At 44.1% G+C, this 24,111-nt stretch overlaps 1 protein-coding gene across 1 annotated transcript in view; it reads left to right on the forward strand.

Moving 5' to 3' along the window:
• Positions 1-24,111, forward strand: part of LOC133564420 (solute carrier family 12 member 9-like) — a 125,800-nt gene that overhangs the window by 80,169 nt on the left and 21,520 nt on the right. The window contains exons 9-10 of the mRNA XM_061918739.1: positions 2,893-3,017; positions 16,991-17,183. Of these exons, the coding sequence (XP_061774723.1) occupies positions 2,893-3,017; positions 16,991-17,183 (318 nt within the window). The remainder of the gene's footprint in view (positions 1-2,892; positions 3,018-16,990; positions 17,184-24,111) is intronic.

Raw genomic sequence — 24,111 nt, forward strand, 5'->3', positions numbered from 1 at the left:
CCCCGCGACCCCATGGGGAATACGCGGTAGAAAATGGATGGATGGATGGATGGATGGATGACCAATCCACAGAAAGTTACTCAACACACAAACACTAGTGTCTAAAAAGGTGGCAACACAAGTAAGTACCACAGCCAAACATGACTGCTGTTGTCACTGGGAGCTGTGACATCAAGTTCCAACATATGCTGTGCCATTTTGAAGCAGAGCTTGATCCCTTCCTGTTTGAAACTGGGCCACTTGGCAATTTTCCAACACGATGATGACCCCAAAGACACCTCTAAGATGACACGTGTGTTTGCTGAGGAAGCTAAAGACGAGGACGAGGGGCGTGTTTGGGGGTGGGGCGTTGTTGGGGGCGTGGTTAAGAGGGGAGGAGTATATTTACAGCTATCCATACATCCATTTTCTATTGCTTATTCCCTTTGGTGTCGTGGGGGGCGCTGTTGCCTATCTCAGTTATAATCGGGCGGAAGGCGAGTTACACCCTGGACAAGTCGCCACTCATCGCATTATGTGTAGAAATCTTTATTTATAATTGAATCACTTCCCACAGCGGACGTGAAAACAGGCTGTCGACACGTCACTCGGGTCCGCATGGAGCTGAAGGGGGCGTGGCCTCCAGCTCCGCCTTAATTTCGGGAGAATTTCGGGAGAAAATTTGTCCCGGGAGGTTTTCGGGAGAGGCGCTGAATTTTGGGAGTCTCCCGGAAAATCCGGGAGGGTTGGCAAGTATGCTGTATGGGGGTTTGGGGTTGTTTCAGTTGAAGTAGTTTAAGTAATGTGTTGTACATCTGTAATAGTTTGATTTAGGTTGGTACAGTATACCGGTACTAGTAAAGTACTGCGATACTAATAAATCATAAACGGTACTATACCGCCTCTAAAAAGTACCGGTTCCATCCATCCATTTCCTACCGCCTGTTCCTCTCGGGGTCAAGGAGGGTTAATTTTACATACTTTTCTAAATAAAGGGTTCACAGAAAAAAGGCATTATTGGCAACAAAAAAATCTTATGGTCCATTAAACATATGTTTTTTGCAATCCAAGGACATTGTTTTCCTTAAATAACATAGCGAACACACTCGACAACTTGTCTTTTAGTAGTCAGCATACTAAGGCTCCTAATTTTGCTGCTTACATATGCAATAACATATTGTGTCATTTCTTATTCATTTATTTTGTCAAAATTATGAGGGACTAGCAGTGGAAAATGCATCATTAATCTACTTGTTCATTTACTGTTAATATCTGCTTACTTTCTGTTTTAAAATGTTTCATCCACACCTCTGTTGAAATGTAATAAACATGTATTCTTCAGTTGTTGGGAAGCTTTACATTTTTTTTGGATGAAACCACACGTTTGGGTATCAATCTGATACAAAGTAGTTACAGCGTCATACATTGGTCATATTTAAAGTCCAGGGACATATTTCCTGAGTTTAATTGGCCCTAGTGTGTGAACATGAGTGTGAATGTTGTCTGTCGATCTGTGTTGGCCCTGCGATGAGGTGGCGACTTGTCCAGGGTGTACGCCACCTTCTGCTTGAATGCAGCTGAGATAGGCACAAGCGCCCCCCGCAACCGCAAAAGGGAATCAGCAGTTGAAAATAGATGGATGGATATATGTGTATAGTAGAGAGATGCGCGGTTTGCGGTCTCATCCGCGGAGTCCGCGGATAAACCGCGGGTCGGGCGGGTGACATGACGAAAAAATAGATTTTAATTAGATTTGGGCGGGTGGCGGTTGAACCATCCGGAAATATTTAATATACATGGTTCTGGGATCGGTATCCTTTACCATTCAAAGTGCCATTTAAGACCCGTGTCTCAAAGCGAAGAAGACAATATGAAACGCTAATATTCTCTAGAATGACTGCCGGCAGTCACCCAGTTAATAAGTATTAGGGCGTGCTATGAAGCCATTGACTTTGTCGCCTTCAACAGCATGTACAATCTGCTTCTCAGTCCAGCAACATGTTGTGTGTGGCTTCCGCAGCAACACGCACACGACTGCAAGGCATACTGGGTGACACAGAGTACACTAATGGTTGTGATATAAACAATTTTAACACTTTTAGTAATATGCGCCACGCTGTGAAACCACGCCAAACAAGATTGACAAACAGATTTCGGGAGAACATCCTCCCAGTAACACAACATAAACGTAACACAACAAATACCCAGAATCCTTTGTATCCTAGACAAATCCTGACTATTTTATACACCCCGCTAGCAGCAAACCCTACCACCCCCCGTGTGTCGGTAAGGTGGGCCGGGTTGGGGGCGCGGGGGTGTAAAATATATTCAGTATGTGTCACGGATACAAAGGATTCACAGCACGCCCATATTCTTGTCATCAGGATGAACGCCATTGGATATTCGCGAGAACGTTAGCGGTTCCCATTGTCTTCAAACAGGTTTAAATAGCTCTGTGAGTGGTAAAGGTGGCCGACCTCTGATGTATTTCAGCGGGCGGGTGGCGGGCGGTTGCGGTTCTGATAAAAAGGTTGGTCCGGGTGGACGGCGGGTGGATGACGACTTTGGCGATGCGGTTGCGGATGATATAATTGCCTATCCGTGCATCTCTAGTGTATAGGCTATATATATATGTGTATATATATTGTTGCTTTACATGCCGTCAACTTTCGGCCCCCAGCCGAATTTCTTCAGCTCAATGTGGCCCCCGGGTCCAAAAGTTTGGACACCCTTTCCTTAGAAGCTGTAATAAAATGATTGCTACCCACTTTGGTGAGCTACAACAGTCTAAACTCAGCCTCCCCTAAACTTCTCTTTTCATAATGGTCTGTTTCATTGCAATGTTTTTGCTTAGAGTTTTTTCTCTTCTCTTTTATTTATTCCTCTCTGTCTTCTTTTTTTCATTCGCTGTAGCTCGTGCTGTTTTCGGGGAAGCTCAACACAATTGCCAGTATTGTGACCATTTTCTTTTTGCTGGTTTATGCTGCTGTGGACTTGGCATGCCTCGCTCTGGAATGGGCCTCAGCACCTAATTTCAGGTAAGATGAGTATCCAAAAATACACACACCAATTATTGTGGCCCATTACCTTCCAATATGCAGTTGTTTGTCTTGCCTATCATACCCTAGAACAGGTCACATGTTGATAATAAAAGTAATAAATAAGACTCTGGGTTATATTTTGTTGGACATTTTCTCTTTTCTTTTCTAATCACGCTCCCTCTTGTTCGCTATTCTTTACGGGTATCATTGTTTATGTGTGAAAAGGGGAGTGATTGTATTCCAGCTGGATACTACTATGGCAACCGTGTACTAATTAAAAGACATAAACCTGGCCTCTGCTTATGACCCCATATTGGAGAGGGACCTGCAATAAAACTCTGTTTGAGGGGAATGCAGTGTGAATTGGATCTTCAAGTACCTGGGATTGGAGATGCTAAGAGATTTAAATTTACAATGTTTATGTTTTGGTGTGTGGCAAGTATCCCTAGGACACTTGCAATGACCCTGATTTATAAGCGCTCTGTGAAGCCATTTTCACACCGCAGCAGCATGAGGAAGGTACCTGTGTGTCTTTAGCTCAATGATTACATTGTGACTCTGTTGGCATTTGGTATTTGAAATATTTCTTGTAAGTCATTTCATATGTCTGGTTGCAACTGCTGTTATCTGTCATTACAGACGTAGATCTCCAATTGCAGTAACCGAGACTGCGTTCCAAAAGTCGTACCTTCCAGGATTAAAAACTTCCTTTAGGCTCAGAGATATATTCCAAACATGATAAGTGCCTCCGCTTTTAATTTGTCACATTGGAGAGAATCTGTTTAGGCACAGTACATTACTCCCTTGTTATGACATATCGCCTCCCAACATTGCAGTTTGTGTTATGAATTCCCCCTGCAGTAAAAACTCTGTGCATAGTACTTTGTCAATTGACTTTACCATCATGTTTTTTTACTCAAATTTTCCATCGAGCTGGCCAACGTGCTGTTTGTCTTTCATATTGACTTGTTTAGTTGTGCAGCCTTTCACTACCTGATCAGCTGCCCATGTTAGCATGCATGATGGCAACAAAAGCTTGACAAAAGAGGATACTCCTTGCCTGTAATTGTATTTATTTGTGTCACTTAGCAGCTAACTGTCTATGTTCATACACAGTATGGAGCCATTCCCCTAAATTAATAATCCACACCCCCATTGTGGCAAATAAACTTTATTGATTACAATTACCGTTATCATTAAAGGGTGAAGCTAAACATGTTACACACTGAGTAAAAACAAATAGATGCAGTCAGGAAGGCATACGAGTCGCTAAACTAGCATTTAAACTTTAAGAAGTCTTGATGGAAGTGCGTTACAACAGAAAGTAATCAGTCATTAACAGGAAATTAACAAGTACCGGTAGATTAATAACACTAACAGGGCTTTGTTGCTGTGAAACAGTCAGGCATACACGTCAGGGAAGTTTGTTTTGATCCATATGATCCCAAGGTTAGTGACAGTATATAATGGATACTACAGGGATATTAGTTTGTTTATTGTTGACAAATTCTGGGAATATGTCGCTGGACACAGGAGGAGTTTGAAGGCAAAAAACAGAGGAGCTGATAGTGGTTTTTACTTGAGTTTAGATATTGTTTACTATCAACTTTATTTTGCTCAAATATTTGTACATAGCTAAAGAGAAATGAAAAAAAAGTATGAATATTGTGTTGATATTGTTATACTGCATTTATGTGTATTTTTCTGATTATAATTGTAATTGAAATTAGCAGGTAATACATGTGATTGGTATCAGCTGATCCTACTTATGGATGATTGGTATTAGAATTGGCAGCACAAAACTGATCAAAACACCCTTATAACAAACAGTCTTCTTCCATGATCTTCTTCCACTGACAAAACAGGTTTTTATTATTTCAATACAAAGTACTTTAACATTTTCTGACTTACTTTAGCTTTTGTAGCCAGAATGTGTCTCGTTTATTTGATGTAAACATGCCCCCTTCCCTGAGGCTTCGACTTCTTTTGTGAATTTGTTGTTGTTAAGGTCTGAACCGTTAGTTCGCCATGCATGTAGAGAATACCGACTCCGATGATTATCCAATATAGCAGGACTTTTAAAAAGTTAAACAATATTAGATTAAGATGTTTACATGCATTTTCAAAAGCTGGTTTCAAAGACTCAGGAAAAAACATTTCTATTGTTAACTTCTCCCAGTTGGCAGTGGGACCTGCAGTCCCCGCAGGTCTCTTGTTTTGTTTTTTTCTTCCTTTTTTTTTTTTCAATTCCTTGTGCTCCTTTCATTGTGCTCTGTCTGGCACTCTCCAATGGCTCTTTCCAGGCGAAAAGAATGAAAAGCCATTTAGCGCCGCCTCTCCCTGGAGAGCTGCTCTGTAATTAGCATAACTAATTTAGCAGAAATATTTCCCTTTCCCTTAAATTTGGCATTGTGTAGGTGTGTTTGAAATTATGATGTAGCGGAAAAGATGTCTACTTGTTAAATGTGTCTGCACAGGCAGTATACAGTGGGTAAAGGCTTACAATTTGGAGACTGGCTCTGTCAGTCATGCAGCAGTTCTTTTTGTTCCCTATTATTGACGTGTGAACGCAGATGCCTGACTCTCATATTGCCTGTGTGTGATTGTGTCATATTTGTGTGTTTTTAGTGTTATTTTTGAGCGTGATGAGTCCTACGTGCGACTACAGCTTCGTATTACTTTTTAAAAATGACAATTTTTACATCTATAAATGCCTCAAAGGGAAGTAACTAAAGAACTTCACACGGTTTCCATGAGATCTTTTGAATTTTTGCGGTAAAACTTAAACCCCCCCACCCCGTAACCGAAATATCACAGTATTTGTATTACCGTTATATCCCAAAGGTGGGTAGTACCATGTACAGTCTCTTAAGTAACTTTTTGTCAGATAAGTTTTAATTCAACTTACTATATTTTTCAGACAATAGAGTGCGTCGCTATATAAGCTGCACCCACTCAATTTTAGAGGAAAAAAACAATTCCAATATATTAGACTATAAGCCGCAGATATATGCATTGTGAAGTGACTTATTTACACAAAAAGATTTTGTAAAGATTTATTTGCATACCCTATTGTTTCCAAACGGTGCCTGTAACATCCCTCCGTCTATCCATTTTATACCGCTTATTCCCTTTGGGGTCACAGGGGGCGCTGGTGCCTATCTCAGCTACAATCGGGCGGAAGGCGGAGTACACCCTGGACAAGTTGCCACCTCATCGCAGGGCCAACACAGATAGACAGACAACATTCACACTCACATTCACACACTAGTAAAATGGCTGATCAAACAAAACAGAAGTCATCGTCATGGAACCACTATCTGCAGAAACTAACCCTCTAATCATCTAAACAGACTCAAGAAGTCCACGGTGACGAAACTAAAACAATACAAAAAGAATGCAATTGTAAGTTCATAATAATAACACACACTCCAAAACATGTTAGCATATTAGCTAATGCTAACAACGGTAGCTTGATTAAACTAAGATAGCAAGAACAAATATGCATGAAAATACCGCTATCGAACATGTGAGGGTTTAGTACCGGTAAGTATGTATTGCTTTAGTTTGGCAAAACTTAGATGTGTTGCTTGGAATAATGAATGAAGAATCCATATGAGTAGAAAGGCCATAGACAACTTTTACTTCCGGTTCAAGGCACTGAACAGAAAGAAATACTGTAAACCTGCAACCCGCAGCACACGCAGTGGGCGAACTCCTCCAAAAGATGATGCCATAGCACAAACAATAACACACTTTTTTGAAGTTTCTCTGTCGTAATATATGAAAACAATTTTTGAATGCAAAACATTACGGCTGTTTGCAGAGAAAAACATATATTATTTAGCCGCACCGTTTTCTAGGCCCTAAAGTTCAAAGCGTAGGAAAAAGTAGCCACTTTTAGTCTAGAAAATAAGGTAATTTTTAGAATAGAATAGATAGAATGGAATAGAGTTTTATTGTCATTATTGCAATGAACAGGTTCAAAGAACAACGAAATTGGAGCAGCTCCTCCTAAGGTGCATATACAATATGGTAGTATAAATAGTAAAAAAAAAAAAGATAGAGATGACAGATGTATCTATGTATATGTATATGTATCCACACAGATGCATATCTGCATGCATATGAATACATATACACACATACATAAAACATTATTGCACATTGTAGTCCGAAAAAATAGAAAAACATTTAAACATTACACATGAGGACATGATGGACATATTGTGCTCACTCAGTGCCTGTTTAGTGCTACTATGGCTCTTGGGTAAAAGCTATTTTTTAGTCTATTGGTGCTCGCTTTTAGCACCCTGTAGCGTCTGCCTGAGGGTAGCAGTTCCAGGTGGCTGTGCCCAGGGTGGAATGGGTCTTTCAGGATGCTCTGTGCTTTCCTGAGACAGCGGGAGCTGTACAGGTCAGCCAGGGGGGGTAGGGGGCATCCGATTAACTTCTGGGCGGACTTTATGACTCTCTGGAGCGCCGTTCTCTCTGCGGCCGTGCAGCTGCTGAACCACACGCAGATGCAGTAGGTCAGGATGCTCTCAATGGAGCACCGGTAGAAGGACACCAGCAGTTCCTGAGAGAGGTGGTTGTTCCTGAGTATTCTCAGGAAGTGCAGTCTCTGGTGTGCCTTCTTGATGGTAGCCGTGGTGTTGGTGCTCCAGGATAGGTCGTCGGCCAGGTGGACTCCCAGGGAGCGGAAGTCGGAGACCCTCTCCACACAGTCACCACTGATGATCAGGGGCAGGATGTCCGTTTTTTTCCTCCTGAAGTCTATGACCAGCTCCTTGGTCTTGGAGGTGTTCAGGGCCAGGTTGTTGACTTTGCACCAATCCGACAGCTTCTCCACCTCATCCCGATATGCAGCCTCGTCTCCCTCCGAGATGAGCCCCACTAAGGTGGTGTCATCCGCAAATTTGATGATGGAGTTGCTGGAGTGGGCAGGTGTGCAGTCGTATGTGTAGATGGAGTAGAGAAGGGGGCTCAGCACGCAGCCTTGTGGAGAGCCGGTACTGAGGTGCAGGCTTGATGACATGTGGCGACCCAACTGCACCCTCTGGGGGCGGTTGGATAAGAAGTCCTTAATCCACATGCAGATGGAGTTCGAGAGAACCAGGTCTGACAGTTTGGACACCAGTCTATCAGGAATAATGGTGTTAAATGCCGAGCTATAATCCACAAAAAGCAGCCGCACGTAGCTCCCCCCCGTCTCCAGGTGACCCAGGGAGGAGTGTAGGGCTGTGGCGATGGCGTCCTCTGTGGACCTGTTGGCTCTGTAGGCAAACTGGTGTGGGTCGAGCTCGGGAGGGAGGACTGAGGTGATATGGGTCCGTACCAGCTTCTCGAACCACTTCATAGCTATAGGTGTAAGTGCAACTGGACGGTAGTCATTCAGACATCTGACAGAGTTCTTCTTCGGCACCGGGATTATTGTGGAGGTCTTCAGGCATGATGGGATGACGGCCTGGGAGAGGGACTGGGTGAAGATCTTCGTAAATACTCCGGCCAGCTGGTCTGCACAGTCTCTTAGTACCTGTCCCGGGACTCCATCTGGGCCCGTAGCCTTCCTCGGGTTCACTGCCTTCAGTGTGCGTCTCACCTCATGCTCCTCCAGTATAAGGATGCAGCTGCTGTGGGTGTTGGGTGTGAGTGTTGTGACGGCTGCAGGTGTTTTTCTCTCAAATCGGGCGAAGAAGCTGTTTAACTCCCCCGCTCGAGAGGCATCACCGTCAGCCGAAGGGTTACTGGGTCTGAAGTTGGTCATGTCTTTTATTCCTTTCCATACCTCCTTGGTGTTGTTGCTCTGCAGGTGGGCTTCCATTTTCCTCCTGTGTTTTTTACTTCTAATTGAGTATTTTTTTAAAGAAAAACACTACTTTTACTCTGTTACATTGAGTTTTATTCAGGTTGCTACATTAATCTATGGATTACTGCGTGCAATTACGCTTATTGTTTTGGTTTGTTAAAAACACTTTTTCCCGCGGCCTCTGTTACATGTCACAAATCAAATCCAACCCCGAGTACGTTTTTACTCAAACCGAGCCTGGCAGTCACAAAATTGCACTCAAAAATATTGCTACTTCCAGTTTAAAAATTGACATATTGATATTGTAATCTTGCAGCAGTGAAGAAAACGACAGCGACTCACTGTCGGAAGAGGCATCTCACTTCTTCATTTAATATTTTCCTCATAAACTACAAAAACAGAGCTGCAATATCATATCAATATCATTTCACAAAATTTCAGCCTACAAGAAGTCCACTTCCAACTACAGAAAACATGTTGGGGTAAGTTTTACATGTTTTTTTCTGTTTTAGCTGCGCTTATGTTAACGTTAGTCCTGTTGTAGCATCATAAGCAGTGTTCCGAATTAAAGTGTAATGATACCGGTGTAACTAACACCAGTACTTTTACTAGTAATGATTAATCTACTTTTATGTACGCTACAAAACCGTTAGTGACATGTTTGGTGTAACCCAGCACACTACATTTGACATGGTTGTATGTCAACAAGACAGCAGCAGAAGCACAGAAAGTTCAATGCCTTTAAATATTTTTTTACGAATGATTCTGAAAACAACAATCAGCACCACACTAAAATAACATGATATCAAATAGACGGATGCAACATCACACAACAACACACATATAAGTACACACATGGTTGACGCATCTACTATTTATGCCACATATTTGTTCGATTCTCTGCAACGTCAATTCCCGAATGTGCTTATCGCTGTAAACATTAAGCATGTGTGAAGCTTTGAGAAATTCTCAAACCAATTGGTTCAATTGCTTCGACGCCTAATGAGGCTTCATCAGACCATCACTTGTTAAAACAATCCAGTGAAAAGATTCAACAGAGCTACCTTCACTGCCTGCAAACTACGAGTCTGAGCTAACAAACACAGCTGAGCTAATGCTGCTCTGTCTGGGCGCTGGCGTCACACATCACGCAGCAACAATCACACACACTGGATTTAATGGAACATCTCAACTGCATATGCCAGATATTTTAAAGTATTAAAAAAAAAAAATAATGCAATAATTACTTCCCTTAGTAATTAATTCAATTTATTAATGAGTATTACCGTTAATAATTCAATTAAGTTTTTCGCAAAGTAACTCGTAACTGTAATAATTACTTTTTCAAATTAATTTTCAAAACACGGGTCATATGGGACCGTAAAATGTACATCTTTTGTTGTACATGTTTTTGCAGTGTTTCTACAGTGTTTGTAGTGCAAGTACCATTAAAAACATAGCTACTGAATAAATCATAAGTTACTCACCAGTTACTCAGTACTTGAGTATTTTTTCACTGAATACGTAGTTACTCTTACCCTAGTAATTATTTGGAGGGCTATGGTATCACTTTTACTCGAGTCATATTATTCTGAAGTAACCGTTCTCTTACTTGAGTACAGTTTTTGACAACTCTACCCACTGGGGTGTGCAAATGAGCGCATTATGCAACACATGCTATACATGTAGAAACACTTTTTCATTGGCTAGGATCCAGGACAAAATGTTGTCACAGATTATCTCTTTAGTCTTAGTTGTGAAACAAACACACCAATAGAGACTTTACTAAGTCCCATCTGTCATCTAAATTACAACCTAATTCTCTGGAACCGCTTTGATTGTCTGTGTAATAATGTGTGAACTGACCATCTGAATCAACTAGCGAAAGCTTTGTCCTCAGCCAAATCATTAGACTTAATCATTAAAATGTGCTGCACTGAAATAAAACGAAGATGGATCACCAAATATTGGATTTGAGTACAATTTGTAATTCATGGTGTTCTGGCCAAATACATGAATAACCACACACCAATGTTAAATTGAATTGGCGCACTTTCCGAATCTTCTTGACATGTAATACTATATATCATAGCTAAGCATAACAGTCTTGTCCATACTATCCCCAGTGTATCATTTAGATTGTTTAATTATTGCTAGCAACTGATGCTTTAATGTGCAATTAACATCAACAGTAAAACCATTTGAACACACTTTTTTTAAACACAGATCAACTCATACTCTTGACAATGACATTTTTGGGTGATATTTACCAGCAGTGGTCTGTAGAAATCAGTGTTTTTGTTGTATTTGTTTGACTACTAATTCTACTAGTTAAAATGAAATATTTTCACACCATTACTTTAACTTGATTGTCAGGCTGACAATTTGTCTGTTTTAGTTTTTTCCTCTGTGTTTAGTATCTCCTGTCTTTAGTTCCTGTCTAGTGCTCTTATTTCGTCAGCTTCCTGTCTTGTTCCCTGAGTGCTGTGTTCCTCCTCAGCTGCGGCTGATTGGAACCTGGCCACACCCGTTGCCAATCAGCCTGCTTCTATTTGTACCTGCTTTGTCTTGTTTCAGTTGCTGGATCATTGTATTGTCTTGTCGATATCACGTCTAGTCGCTCTTGTGATGTGTTATCGCTCCTGTCGTGTCGTACCTTGTCTTTGCAGCGTAGCGGTAAGCTATATTCAGTTGATGTTTGTAGCTTACTGTTTTTTGTTCCCTGCTTCCGTTTTATTTTTCATTATACAAGTACAACTTCTGTTTGCCTGTTAGCTACCCACTAGCTTCCACACTAAGCTCCTGTTCGTTATTTTCTAGCTCCCAGGCTAGCTCCTTTTGTTTGATTATCCGCCTCGTGCGCGCTTTGTGTTTGTACCCTTTTGGTTTTGTTTTTGTCTTAGTATTTAATGAAATCATGTTTTCACATTCCATGCCTGCCTCCATCTCTGCATCTTGGGGTTCAACACCAAATAACTCTGACATTGATGTATTTACCAGAAATAGTTATTGTGTTGCGTAAGATCATTCCGTGTCTTAAATTACCTCTCTTTCTTTTTTTTGTGTGTTGTTGTGTAGATAAAGTTTCTGTCCTGGCTTTACCATCATTTGAAACATCATTCAGTGTGAATGTCTGGTCTTACTTGCTTTGGTTATCTAAAGGTACTGTAGCTTTGTTAGCAAATTGACCATCATCTGGTGGAGAACCAGAGAGAGACAATCGATCGGATAAGAGAGGCGATTGTATGGCGTTACCATTGTCGCTAATGATGGAAGAGAAATAACAAAATGGGTTGAAGAGGTGGCTGTAGTGAGCTTTTATCGTAATTACACCCTCTCCAATAGGATGAAGAAGGGGCCACCAGTGTGGTCAAGACGTAAAAGCAAAGTTTGAAGGAATGAGGCAGTGTCGGATCAAGATCTCTCCTAAAAGGAAAGATCATGGCTAATATATTATTTATTTGAAACTAAGAATCATCATCACTGTGATGACAAACTTGGCGTAGGAAATCAACAGAAAACATCGTAATGGTACCATCTTCACACTTATTGTCTATAAAGTGGACCTATGATAATGTTCACATTTTCTGACTTATAAATCTTGTTCCAATGTGTAGACTCTTGCTAAACAATGCAAAACGGTTAAATCATAGAGTTTGTGTATTTGGATGTGAGCTTGCGCACAATTTAGGATGCTTTTAAAAGTGGGTGCACGGTGTGGACGTACATATGTGGTCATTTTAGTATATGTTTTTGGCCAACATCTCCTCCCCTGCTTCAAGGTGAGCCGAGACTGTCTCCTGCAGCCTGGAGCCTCCCAAACCATAACCTCCTGCCTTCTGTCTCCAAAAGAAGGAAACTTACATATTTGTATTGTTTTACAAGGGACTGTTTTGACACTATAGCCCATCAAAAAGTTTCATTAGACCCTAAACTGCTGACATTACTACTTGGTTGTGTTGAAGGACCACAAGAGAAAGCTGTAAGTAAAAAAACAACCAATTGTGTAATGTTAGTGTGCATACTGAGCTAGTGTAAAGTTTTCAAATAAGCTGTGTTTGGCTTACCACATAGACATTGACAACTCTGACGTCCAACATGCAGGAAGCTATGCTATAAAGTTAATTTTCAACTCTTAAAATATAGTGGTGATGTTCGTTTTCAGGATATATATTTCAACAGTTTACAGGGCTGATTTTCATCTAAAAGGACAGCCTTCCAAAAGGAATATTTTGCAAACATACTCAAAGAGGTTTAAAAATGTGCAACATGTATGCAAATGTATACAAAGGCAAATCCAATGCATATGATCTGGACCACAAGGAAGATTGTTAAATGAAGATTAAAATCAAGACAAGTCCCCTTTTAAAGGAACCCTCATTGTTTGGACAAATGTGCTTTTAATGCTAAAGAATGTTATCAGATTTATAAAAGTGTTATGTGATGCTATTTAAATGACTTTATATACAGTACAGTACAGTACCAATGATTGTCACACACACACTAGGTGTGGTGAAATATGTCATCTATATTTGACCCATCCCCTTGTTCACCCCCTGAGAAGTGAGGGGAGCAGTGAGCAGCAGCGTGGGCCGCGCTCAGGAATCATTTGGCGATTTAACCCCCAATTCCAATCATTGATGCTGAGTGCCAAGCAGGGAAGCAAAAGTTCCCATTTTTTGTAGTATTTTGTATGACTCGGCCGGGATTTGAACTCATAACCTAACAATCTCAGTGCGGACACTCTAACCAGAAGGCCACTGAGCCGGTATAAATGCATTTTTAATGAATTCATACTGTACACGTAATAAAGTATCACATCTCGCTGTCACCCTAAACCATGGGTGTCAAACTCTGGCCCGTGGGCCAAATTTGGCCCACCGTGTAATTTAATTTGGCCCTTGAGGCAATATCAAATTAACATTAGAGGTGGCCCGCCGGTATTAAAACGCCGCATTCACCGCTAATACTCATACTTACCAACCCTCCTGATTTTCCCGGGAGACTCACGAATTTCAGTGCCCTTGCCGAAAATCACCCGGGGCAACCATTCTCCCGAATTTCTCTCGATTTCTACCCAAAATACATCATTTGGGACGTGCCTTAAAGGCACTACATTCAACGTCCTCTACAACCTGTCGTCCCGTCCGCTTTTCCTCCATACAAACATTGTTTCGGCCCAGTCACATACTATATACGGACTTTACACACAAACAAGTGAATGCAAAGCATACTTGGTCAACCGCCATACAGGTCACACTGAGGGTGGCCGTATAAAAAACTTTAACACTGTTACAAATATGCGCCACACTGTGAACCCACACCAAACAATAATGACAACCACATTTAGGGAGAACATCCGGAAGGCAGGGTACACCCTAGACAAGTCGCCGCTTTACAAACTGTCACCCAGAAAATATATTTGAAGCCAAACATCAGTTACATTATTAAAGGTTATATTGTTAGTTTGCTTTTTGAGAAACAGCATTTTCCAAACTAATATAAACATGTCCACTGTGGTTCTCAGAAAGTAAACGTTGAAAGATACTAGAGTGAACATTGTTTACATTTTTACTTTAAAGGCATCAACTGTAAGTTCTTTTTTTAAATATTTGCTTGAAACAGTGGATGTTTCTGAACAATTCTTTGCATTTAAAAATAAAATAAAAAAATTTAGTAATAACTATGATTAGAACATTTTAGCATTATGTTTGTGTTCAACTACAGCAGTGCTTCTTAAATATGTTCTGTTACGCTTCCCCTAGGAAGGAGTTATTTTGCGCGCCCTCCCTCCCCACTGGCCACCCTGGCTAAAAAGTGTGTAATTTGTTTATAAAATTGTTATAAGGATATCTCTGCATAACATTGTAAGTTTATTAACATTAAAGGAACCAACACACCGGCTTTTCCTCGTCTCCCACCTTGGTATCAGTGAAGCCAAGTGCTACATCTGCTTCATTATATTATGGCCCTGAGGTCACACTCGCCCCCTCCTGGCATCACACCGCGCCTCCACTATTTGAGAAGGGCGAAATTATAGTAAGTGTGTTTATCCTAAACATTCCTGCCACTTCTTTTGACACAGTATGGCATTTTTAAGTCTTTTTAAAAAAAATATATATATATAATACAATGATATTATACCGTGGCCTCAAAACCGTCATAATATTGTACTGTGAGATGTTGATACCGTTTCATCCCTTGTTCTCAGTTCTCTGTGAAGCGCTTTAAGTGTCTAGAAAAAGCCCGATATAAATCTAATCTATTATTTTTATAATTTCATTCAATAATGTGAAAACAAAGGAAGTTCACCAGATTCCGTAAATAAACAAGGAAATCGCTACTACTTTTAAATAATATAAAAGTCCCCAATATTTTACCATGAATTGATTAACGTGGACCCCGACTTAAACAAGTTGAAAAACTTATTCGGGTGTTACCATTTAGTGGTCAATTGTACAGAATATGTACTGAACTGTGCAATCTACTAACAAAAGTATCAATCAATCAAAAAAAAAACATACGGGGGGATAAGTAAAGAATAACTACTCTGGTAATCACAGTGTTAAAAATAACCACGTATCAACCAGACTACAAAGCCATCAGCAAAACCATGTAGCACCAGAAGTCGCATTAATGGTAAGAAGCATTCTATTTATTATGGGGGCGTGGCACAGTTGTGAGAGTGGCCGTGCCAGCAACCTGAGGGTTCCTGGTTCAAACCCCACCTTCTATCCACCTTCTCACATCCGTTGTGTCCTTGGACAAGACACTTCAGCCTTGCTCCTGATGGGTCGTTGTTAGAGCCTTGCATGGCAGCTCCCGCCATCAGTGTGTGAATGTGTGTGTGAATGGGTGGATTTGGAAATAGCATCAAAGCGCTTTGACTACCTTGAAGGTAGGAAAGCGCTATACAGGTATAGCCCATTTAAAATAGATATGGTCATCACACCTTGAAAATGAGTGTGTTTTTATGTAAAAATAAATAAAGTAACCTTGTCACATCCATTGTGTCCTTGGGCAAGACACTTCACCCTTCCTCCTGATAGGTTGTGCTTAGGGCCTTGCATGGCAGTTCCCGCCATCAGTGTAAATGTGTGTGTGAGAATGTGGAAATAGTGTCAAAGCGCTTTGAGTACCTTGAAGGTAGAAAGGTGCTATAAAGTATAACCCATTTGGCTGTCGATAATAGACTTTGCTTTCCAAAACCAGATGTTGTGCTGTGAAGTATTCAGTTTCATTGGCGGGCTGCTCATGAATGACATAGTTCGCCCAAAGCTGACAAAAAAGTCTCATACAGGGTTGCGTTTGGACTGAAATCACATTTGAAAAGATCATATTGACCACAGACCTTTCCTCCAGAAGGTCTTATCTTTGTCCATGTGATGTCAGATGAAACAAAAATGTAGCTGTTTGGCCACAATACCCAGCAATATGTTTGGAGGAGAAAAGGTGAGGCCTTTAATCCCAGGAACACCGTCCTACCATCAAGCATGGTGGTGTAGTATTATGCTCTGGGCCTGTTTTTCTGTCAATGGAACTGTTGCTTTACAGAGAGTAAATAGGACAATGAAAAAGGAGGATTACCTCCAAATTCTTCAGGACAACCTAAAATCATCGGCCCTGAGGTTGGGTCTTGGGCGCAACCAACAGTACAATGACCCCAAACATTCATCAAAAGTGGTAAAGGAATAATTAAATCAGATTAAACAAGTCCATGTCAGAAAACCAACAAATTTAGATGAACTGCACCAATTTTGTCTGGAGTGGTCAAAAATTTAAGCAGAAGCTTGCCAGAAGCTTGTGGATGCCTACCAAAAGCGCTTTATTTCAGTGAAACTTGCCAAGGGACATGTAAGCCAATATTAACATTGCTGTATGTATACTTTTGACCCAGCAGATTTGCTCATATTTTCAGTAGACCTATAATAAATTCATAAAAGAACCAAACTTCATGAATGTTTTTTTGTGACCAACAAGTATGTGCTCCAATCACTTAATCACAAAAAATAAGAGTTGTAGAAATGATTGGAAACTCAAGACAGCCATGACATTATGTTCTTTACAAGTGTATGTAAACTTTTGACCACGACTGTATGTTTATCCAAACATCTTTCAATTTTGATGGCACAAAGAGTGTTATTCCTTTTTCTCTTCCCAGGCCCACTTTTCGATACTTCACCTGGCATACGTGCGTGTTGGGCATTGTGGGCTGTGCCGTCATGATGTTTCTTATCAACGCTATCTACGCCTCGGCCAGCATCGCATTCATGCTGCTGCTGCTTCTGCTGATTCACTACCTCAGTCCAACCTCAAGCTGGGGCTACATCAGCCAAGCTCTTATTTTCCACCAGGTCTGACACAAACACACACACACATACACAAAATATTGCCTTGTCATTGTTACAGCAACTAAAATCTCACCCTCTCAACTTAAGGGGGGGGGGACTTGTATTTCTGCCAAGCAATCTCTTTAAAATGTTTATAGAGACACAAACACAGAGACCGCCGCCTCTGTAAGCCAAGTGTATGCAGCAGACTACAACACACTTCAAATGCACTCTCCAAATTCATAATCAGTCATTGTTTTGATTTCCATAACAACCATCCATCACTTTTATACCAGGTCCAACTGACACACACTGCATATTTTTCCCCTCAGTGCAGTGCTGTACTTGCATAGGCACACAATCTTACGTCATCAGTTCGCTATGTCCTCTGTCGGTAAGCCTGTTGCTCTCAAGGTGACGGACCTCTGTTTCCAACAAGGCTTGTTGCCAAGGCAGTTGATGGTGGTTGTCAAGAGGCAGAACATTATTTCAGCCACTTAACTTAATGCACTTTTCCTCTTTCCCAAATCCCTGCCTTCTTTTTGAGGTTTACTCATTATTTTGCCGTGGCAATATCAACAATAAATATTAGCATAAAAACTTTAATTACTTAATTTACAGGGATGTTTGCACATTTTATAACCACTGTAAGTACCTCAAAGACTCAACAGCAGCCACTGTGACTGAATGCCGGTTAGGTGACATTGCAGAGACTAAGAAAGACTGAAGCGCTCACAACAAAAAACACTAAGAGATAACAAAGCTGCTGACAACAGTGTTAAGGAAAGACATGGCGGAGAAAAAGGCAAACTGATGCTGATGATATCAAGTGAAGAAATAGACGGAGATGGAATATACGCATGGTGCGCGGGAGAGTGATTGAGCAAACTAGATGATGGATGAGACTGAAGCAACAGACGAATGATGATAGCCTGATGAATGAGAAGACAGAGGAAAATGGGAAGATAAAGAAGACTGATGATAAGATGAGTGTAGACGGTTGATCTGTACTCCGAGACAGTTCTCTGTTCTTTTCTGAATTGGATGTAAGTATAAACAGCCTTAAGGTATTAGTATTGGAAATAACAGTATTCTTAATTGGTCAGGCATTCAAGAATATTAGAAGATGTTCACTATTTGCAGTCTTATCTGAATCCCGAAACATGTTAATTTTCTTAGTATCTGAATGTTCATTTCATGCACAGCAAATGTTTGGAGGTATATTTTTAATCAAAGAACTCTGTATTTCCCCCAACTCAGGGATGGGAATCGAAAACCGGTTCTTGTTCAGAACCGCTTCGCAGTGTATCAATACCTTGGAATCGCTTGCCATTTAGTCAAACGATTCTCTTATCGATCCTTTCGGATGGAAATGGAGTCACCACACAACGTGCGTAGTAGTACGTGCGTAGTGACGTCAGATCTCAAAATGGCGAAGCACGGCGCAACAAACGCTCTAAAGTTGACTACATTTTACTCGAAAAGATTGCAACAGCGCTACTTGTAGTAATTATAAGGTTGCACGTTAATCAAGAAGAGGACATATGAGCAATATGCTGAAACATTTCAACACACAACATGCAATAATTATTTATCCAATCTAATCCCAGCATCAGTAATACTAGTATGTCATTGTGGAGAGGGGCATGTTCCACGCGTCCCTTGCGGGCGGGGTATGTGCAGGGGCCGGCCATGAAGCAGCCAACAGGTGAGTGGATACATCAGCTGGAACGAGTTATCTAATCACCTGTTCCCTTTATTAGCAGCGCTGGAGACCATGAAGGGAGAGAGACATGAGGACGCAGGACAGAGGCACAGAGACGAACAAGAGACAGCTGAAAAGCTGGACAGACGGACAATTGTGTAAAGTAAAAGATGTATTAAATACTGTGTCAAACCTGTATCCTGAGCTGTGTGATACTGTGGTCAGAAGAAGCCGGGCGAGACGTAGGAAACCATCCACAACTGGCACCCAACTTAAGCGAACCACGACGATGTACACCACATCACCCCTGGAGGCGCTCGGGCAAGTGCTTGCCGAGGTATCGGCAGCAAGCCGGCAACAGACGCAGCTAATCCAGCAGCTGATGGACAGATCCACGGTAGGAGGGGGAGCAGCGACATCCATGCAGCGAATGGGGGAGGCAGAAGATCCCCACACCTTCCTGGATGTCTTCGAGGCCACGGCGACCTCATGCGGATGGCCAGAGGCAGAGTGGGGAGTGAAGCTGCTGCCGCTTCTGGTGGGGGAGGCACAGCGAGCGGCGTTGGCCCTCCCGGCAGCCGCCAGGATCCAGTACGACAACTTACGCCACGCCATCCTAGATCGGGTCGGCAGCAGCTCGGAGGATCACCAGAGGAGGTTCCGAGCGATGAAATTGGGCCAAAAAGACCGACCATTCGTCCTGGCGCGGCAAATGAGGGACGCGGCGAACAGATGGCTTCAACCAAATGGTCAAGATCCTCGAGTGGTTGAAAGAATCCTCCTGGAGCACTTTGTCGACGCCCTCCCGCCCAGGACCGCAGCATGGGTGAGATACCACCGTCCAACGGAGGTAAAAACAGCAGTGGCACTGGCTGAGGACCACCTAGCGGTCCAGAAGGACAACACACCGAAGGCAGCGGAAAGGCCCATCCCAGCTCCACGCCGACGACTCCCACCACCAGACCGACGGGCACTGGAGTGGCGCCCTCACCTGGCCGGAGGACCGGGAAGCAAGGATCAGGTCCCCTCCTTGAACAATCAACACAAGCACACACACACACGCACCCAGTCACACACACATGCACATCCAACAAGGGAGGGGGGCAACCGGGGAGCTAATCCACTGTCTCCTTGTCTGTTTCAGGGTACCAGCGCTGTCCAGAGAGGGCTTCCCTCACAGAGGGCGCCTCAGACGCCCGGGCCGGTATGCTGGGGTTGCGGTCAACCCGGTCACGTTCGCCGGAAGTGCTCCGTAATGGAGGTGGGGCATGTGATGCGGGTTGTCGGGATCCCAGCACCCGCCCCTGATCCGGGGGAGACGTACTGTCTTCCAGTAAGAATACAAGGGAGTACTGGTGGATTCGGGCTGTAAACAGTCCATGATGCACCAAAACCTGGTTCGACCGGGGGTGCTGAGGCAGGCGACACTGGGAATAATTAGGTGTATTCATGGGGATGTGCACGAGTACCCGATTGTGCCAGTGGAAATTTGGTATGAAGGTCAAAAGCATAATGTTAAGGTTGCCGCAAGCGCGCACCTTACGCATCCCATAATTTTAGGAACAAATTGGCCGGGGTTTAACCAGTTAGTGACACAATGTGTGGGGATGCGTTCATGGACTGTAGGACAGGGGAATATCCGCGCAGTACTCGCTGGCGATGCGGATTCAACCGGCAGGGGCTTCGTCCTCCGCTGGCAGTCCACGGATGATTTTCCCCTTGAGCAGTCCCGCGATGAAACTGCGCGCGGCCTGGGACCAGGTGGTTTGCATAGACGGTCAGCTGGTGCGCCCGGGGGAAAACGCAGGTCTTCCCCCAATTTGTGATTATTAGGGATAGGTTATATAGAGTGAGCCGTGACACTCAAACAGGTGAGGAGTCCACCCAGTTGTTGGTGCCAAAACCCCGCCGGGAAATGTTTTTCCAGGCGGGGCACTGCAATCCCCTCGCTGGCCACTTGGGGTACGAGAAAACACTCAATCGGGTCATGGTCCGTTTCTATTGCCCAGGCATCCGGGCAGACATACACCGCTGGTGTGCTCCCTGTCCGGATTGCCAGCTGGTAAACCCGGCGGCCGTCCCGAAGGCCCCTTTGCGCCCATTACCACTCATGGAGGTCCTGTTCGAAAGAATTGGGATGGACCTCATCGGACCATTTAACCCAAGCACACGGGGATATCGCTTTGTGTTAGTTCTGGTGGATTACGCAACGTGGTATCCCGAAGCAGTGCCGCTGCGCTCCATCTCTGCCAAGAGTGTGGCGCAAGCACTCTTCACGGTCATTTCCCGCGTCGGAATCCCGAAAGAGATTTTGACGGACCAAGGCATGTCCTTTATGTCACGCACGATAAAGGAACTGTACGGGTTATTGGGGATTAAAGCGATCCGCACCAGTGTATACCACCCACAAACTGACGGGCTGGTGGAACGGTTTAATAAAACACTGAAAACCATGATCTGTAAGTTCATGCACGAGGACAAACCTAATTGGGATAAATGGCTGGATCCCCTAATGATTGCGATGCGGGAGGCACCCCAGACCTCTACCGCACCGTTCGAGTTATTATACGGCAGGAAGCCGCGCGGCGTATTGGACCTAATTAAAGAAAGCTGGGAGGAAGGTTCAAGCCGCAGTAAAAATGAAATACAATACGTTATGGACCTGCGAACAAAACTCCACCAGGTGGGGCACTTTTCACGCGAAAATTTGCTCCGCGCCCAGCAACGGCAACAGCGTACGTACAACAAGGGAACCCAGCTGAGAAAATTTTCACCGGGAGAAAAAATACTTGTACTACTCCCAACTTCCAGCTCAAAATTACTAGCAAAGTGGCAAGGACCCGTTGAGGTCACACGGCAGGTAAATGATGTCGACTACGAGGTTCGGCGCTCGGACCGAGGTGGAGGCTTACAAATTTATCATGTAAACCTACTGAAAGCATGGAAGGAGGCCGAGCCTGTCTCCATGGTGACGGCAGTGAGAGAGGAGGAGGAGTTGTGGCCAGAGATCCCGCACTCTGCTTCTTCTTCTCCTCTTCCCTGTGATGACCAGCTCACATTGGCTCAAAGAGCGGAGGTTGCTGAGTTACAGCGGCGCTATGCAGATGTGTTCTCCTCGCGGCCCGGGCGCACGGATCTCATCCAACATCATATTGAGACCAACCCGGGGATTACGGTGCGGTCTCGGCCATACAGGCTTCCCGAGCACAATCGCAAAATAGTGCGGGACGAATTAAAAACCATGCTGGAGTTAGGAGTAATAGAAGAATCCCACAGCGCATGGTGCAGCCCTATCGTTCTTGTAGGGAAGAAGGATGGGTCTGTGCGGTTCTGTGTGGATTACCGCAAGGTGAATGAGGTGTCACGTTTTGACGCGTACCCAATGCCTCGGGTCGACGAGCTTCTGGATCGGCTGGGCACTGCTCGTTTTTTCACGACACTGGATTCAACCAAGGGCTACTGGCAGATTCCCTTATCACCAGAGTCCCGGGAAAAATCGGCCTTCTCCACTCCGGAAGGTTTATACCAATTCGTGACGCTCCCGTTCGGGTTGTTCGGTGCGCCTGCCACGTTCCAGCGCCTCATGGACCAGGTGCTGCGATCCCACGCTGCATACGCGGCTGCCTACCTGGATGATGTTATCATCCAGAGTAGCAGCTGGGAAGATCACCTGTGGCGGGTGGGGGCGGTGCTCGAGTCCTTGAGGCGAGCGGGGCTCACCGCCAACCCTGCGAAGTGCGCGGTTGGCCGGAGGGAGGTACAGTATCTGGGGTACCACTTGGGGGGGGGAGGCTGCAGCCACAGGTTGACAAGACGGCGGCAATTGTGGCCTGTCCATCCCCCAAGACTAAAAAAGAGGTGAGGCAGTTTTTGGGACTGGCGGGCTACTACCGTAGATTTAATCCCCGGTTTGCAGACCTGACCAGCCCACTGATGGACCTCACCCGAAAGGGTGCTCCAGACCTGGTCCAGTGGACAGAGCGGTGCCAGCTGGTGTTTGAGGAGGTAAAGAAAGCACTCTGTGAGGAGCCGGTACTGCGCATGCCAAATTTTAACATTCCTTTCTGTCTGCAGGCGGACGCGTCGGGCCGGGGACTGGGGGCTGTTTTGACTCAGCGGGTGGAGGGTCTCGATCGCCCCATACTGTACATCAGCCGGAAATTGTCGGACCGGGAGGCGAGGTACAGTACGGTGGAGAGGGAGTGCCTCGCCATCCGGTGGGCGGTCGGGGCCCTCCGCTACTACCTGCTGGGGTGGTCCTTCAGTCTCTGCTCAGATCACGAACCTCTCCAGTGGCTCCACCGTATGAAGGACGCCAATGCGCGGATCACCCGGTGGTATCTCGCATTACAACCCTACAACTTCCGGGTGGTCAACAGGCCGGGAGCGCAGATGGCCGTGGCAGACTGCCTCTCTTGCCCAGCTATTGGGGGGGGGGGCGGACGGGTGCCCGGCCTGTGTCTGGCGGTGGAGGCATGTGGAGAGGGGCGTGTTCCACGCGTCCCCTGCGGGCGGGGTATGTGCAGGGGCCGGCCATGAAGCAGCCAACAGGTGAGTGGATACCTCAGCTGGAACGAGTTATCTAATCACCTGTTCCCTTTATTAGCAGCACTGGAGACCATGAAGGGAGAGAGACATGAGGACGCAGGAGGACGCAGGACAGAGGCACAGAGACGAACAAGAGACAGCTGAAAAGCTGGACAGACGGACAATTGTGTAAAGTAAAAGATGTATTCAATACTGTGTCAAACCTGTATCCTGAGCTGTGTGATACTGTGATCAGAAGAAGCCGGTCGAGACGTAGGAAACCATCCACAGTCATCTGAATATTTTGCCTATGGTTCACAATCATTATGAAAGACATGACGACGGATGGATTTTTTTTTAATGCATTCTAAATAATAAATTAATTCAATCAAAAGTCTGCTTACAATAGAGCTTATGGGAGCCATTCATTTCTGCCTATAGAGCCCCTAAAAGAACATCCAAACACCTCCATTAGGGTTTCATTGATACACATGATGTAAATATATATGTAATGTACTAACAGGGATATCTCGTGGTTAGAGTGTCCGCCCTGAGATCGATAGGTTGTGAGTTCAAACCCCGGCCGATTCATACCAAAGACTATAAAAATGGGACCCGCCACCTCCCTGCTTGGCACTCAGCATGAACGGTTGGAATTGGGGGTTAAATCACCCAAATGACTCCCGGGCGCAGCCACCTCTGCTGACCACTGCTCCCCTC

Source organism: Nerophis ophidion, linkage group LG13, assembly GCF_033978795.1.
Source record: "Nerophis ophidion isolate RoL-2023_Sa linkage group LG13, RoL_Noph_v1.0, whole genome shotgun sequence".
Taxonomy (NCBI): Eukaryota; Metazoa; Chordata; class Actinopteri; order Syngnathiformes; family Syngnathidae; genus Nerophis; species Nerophis ophidion.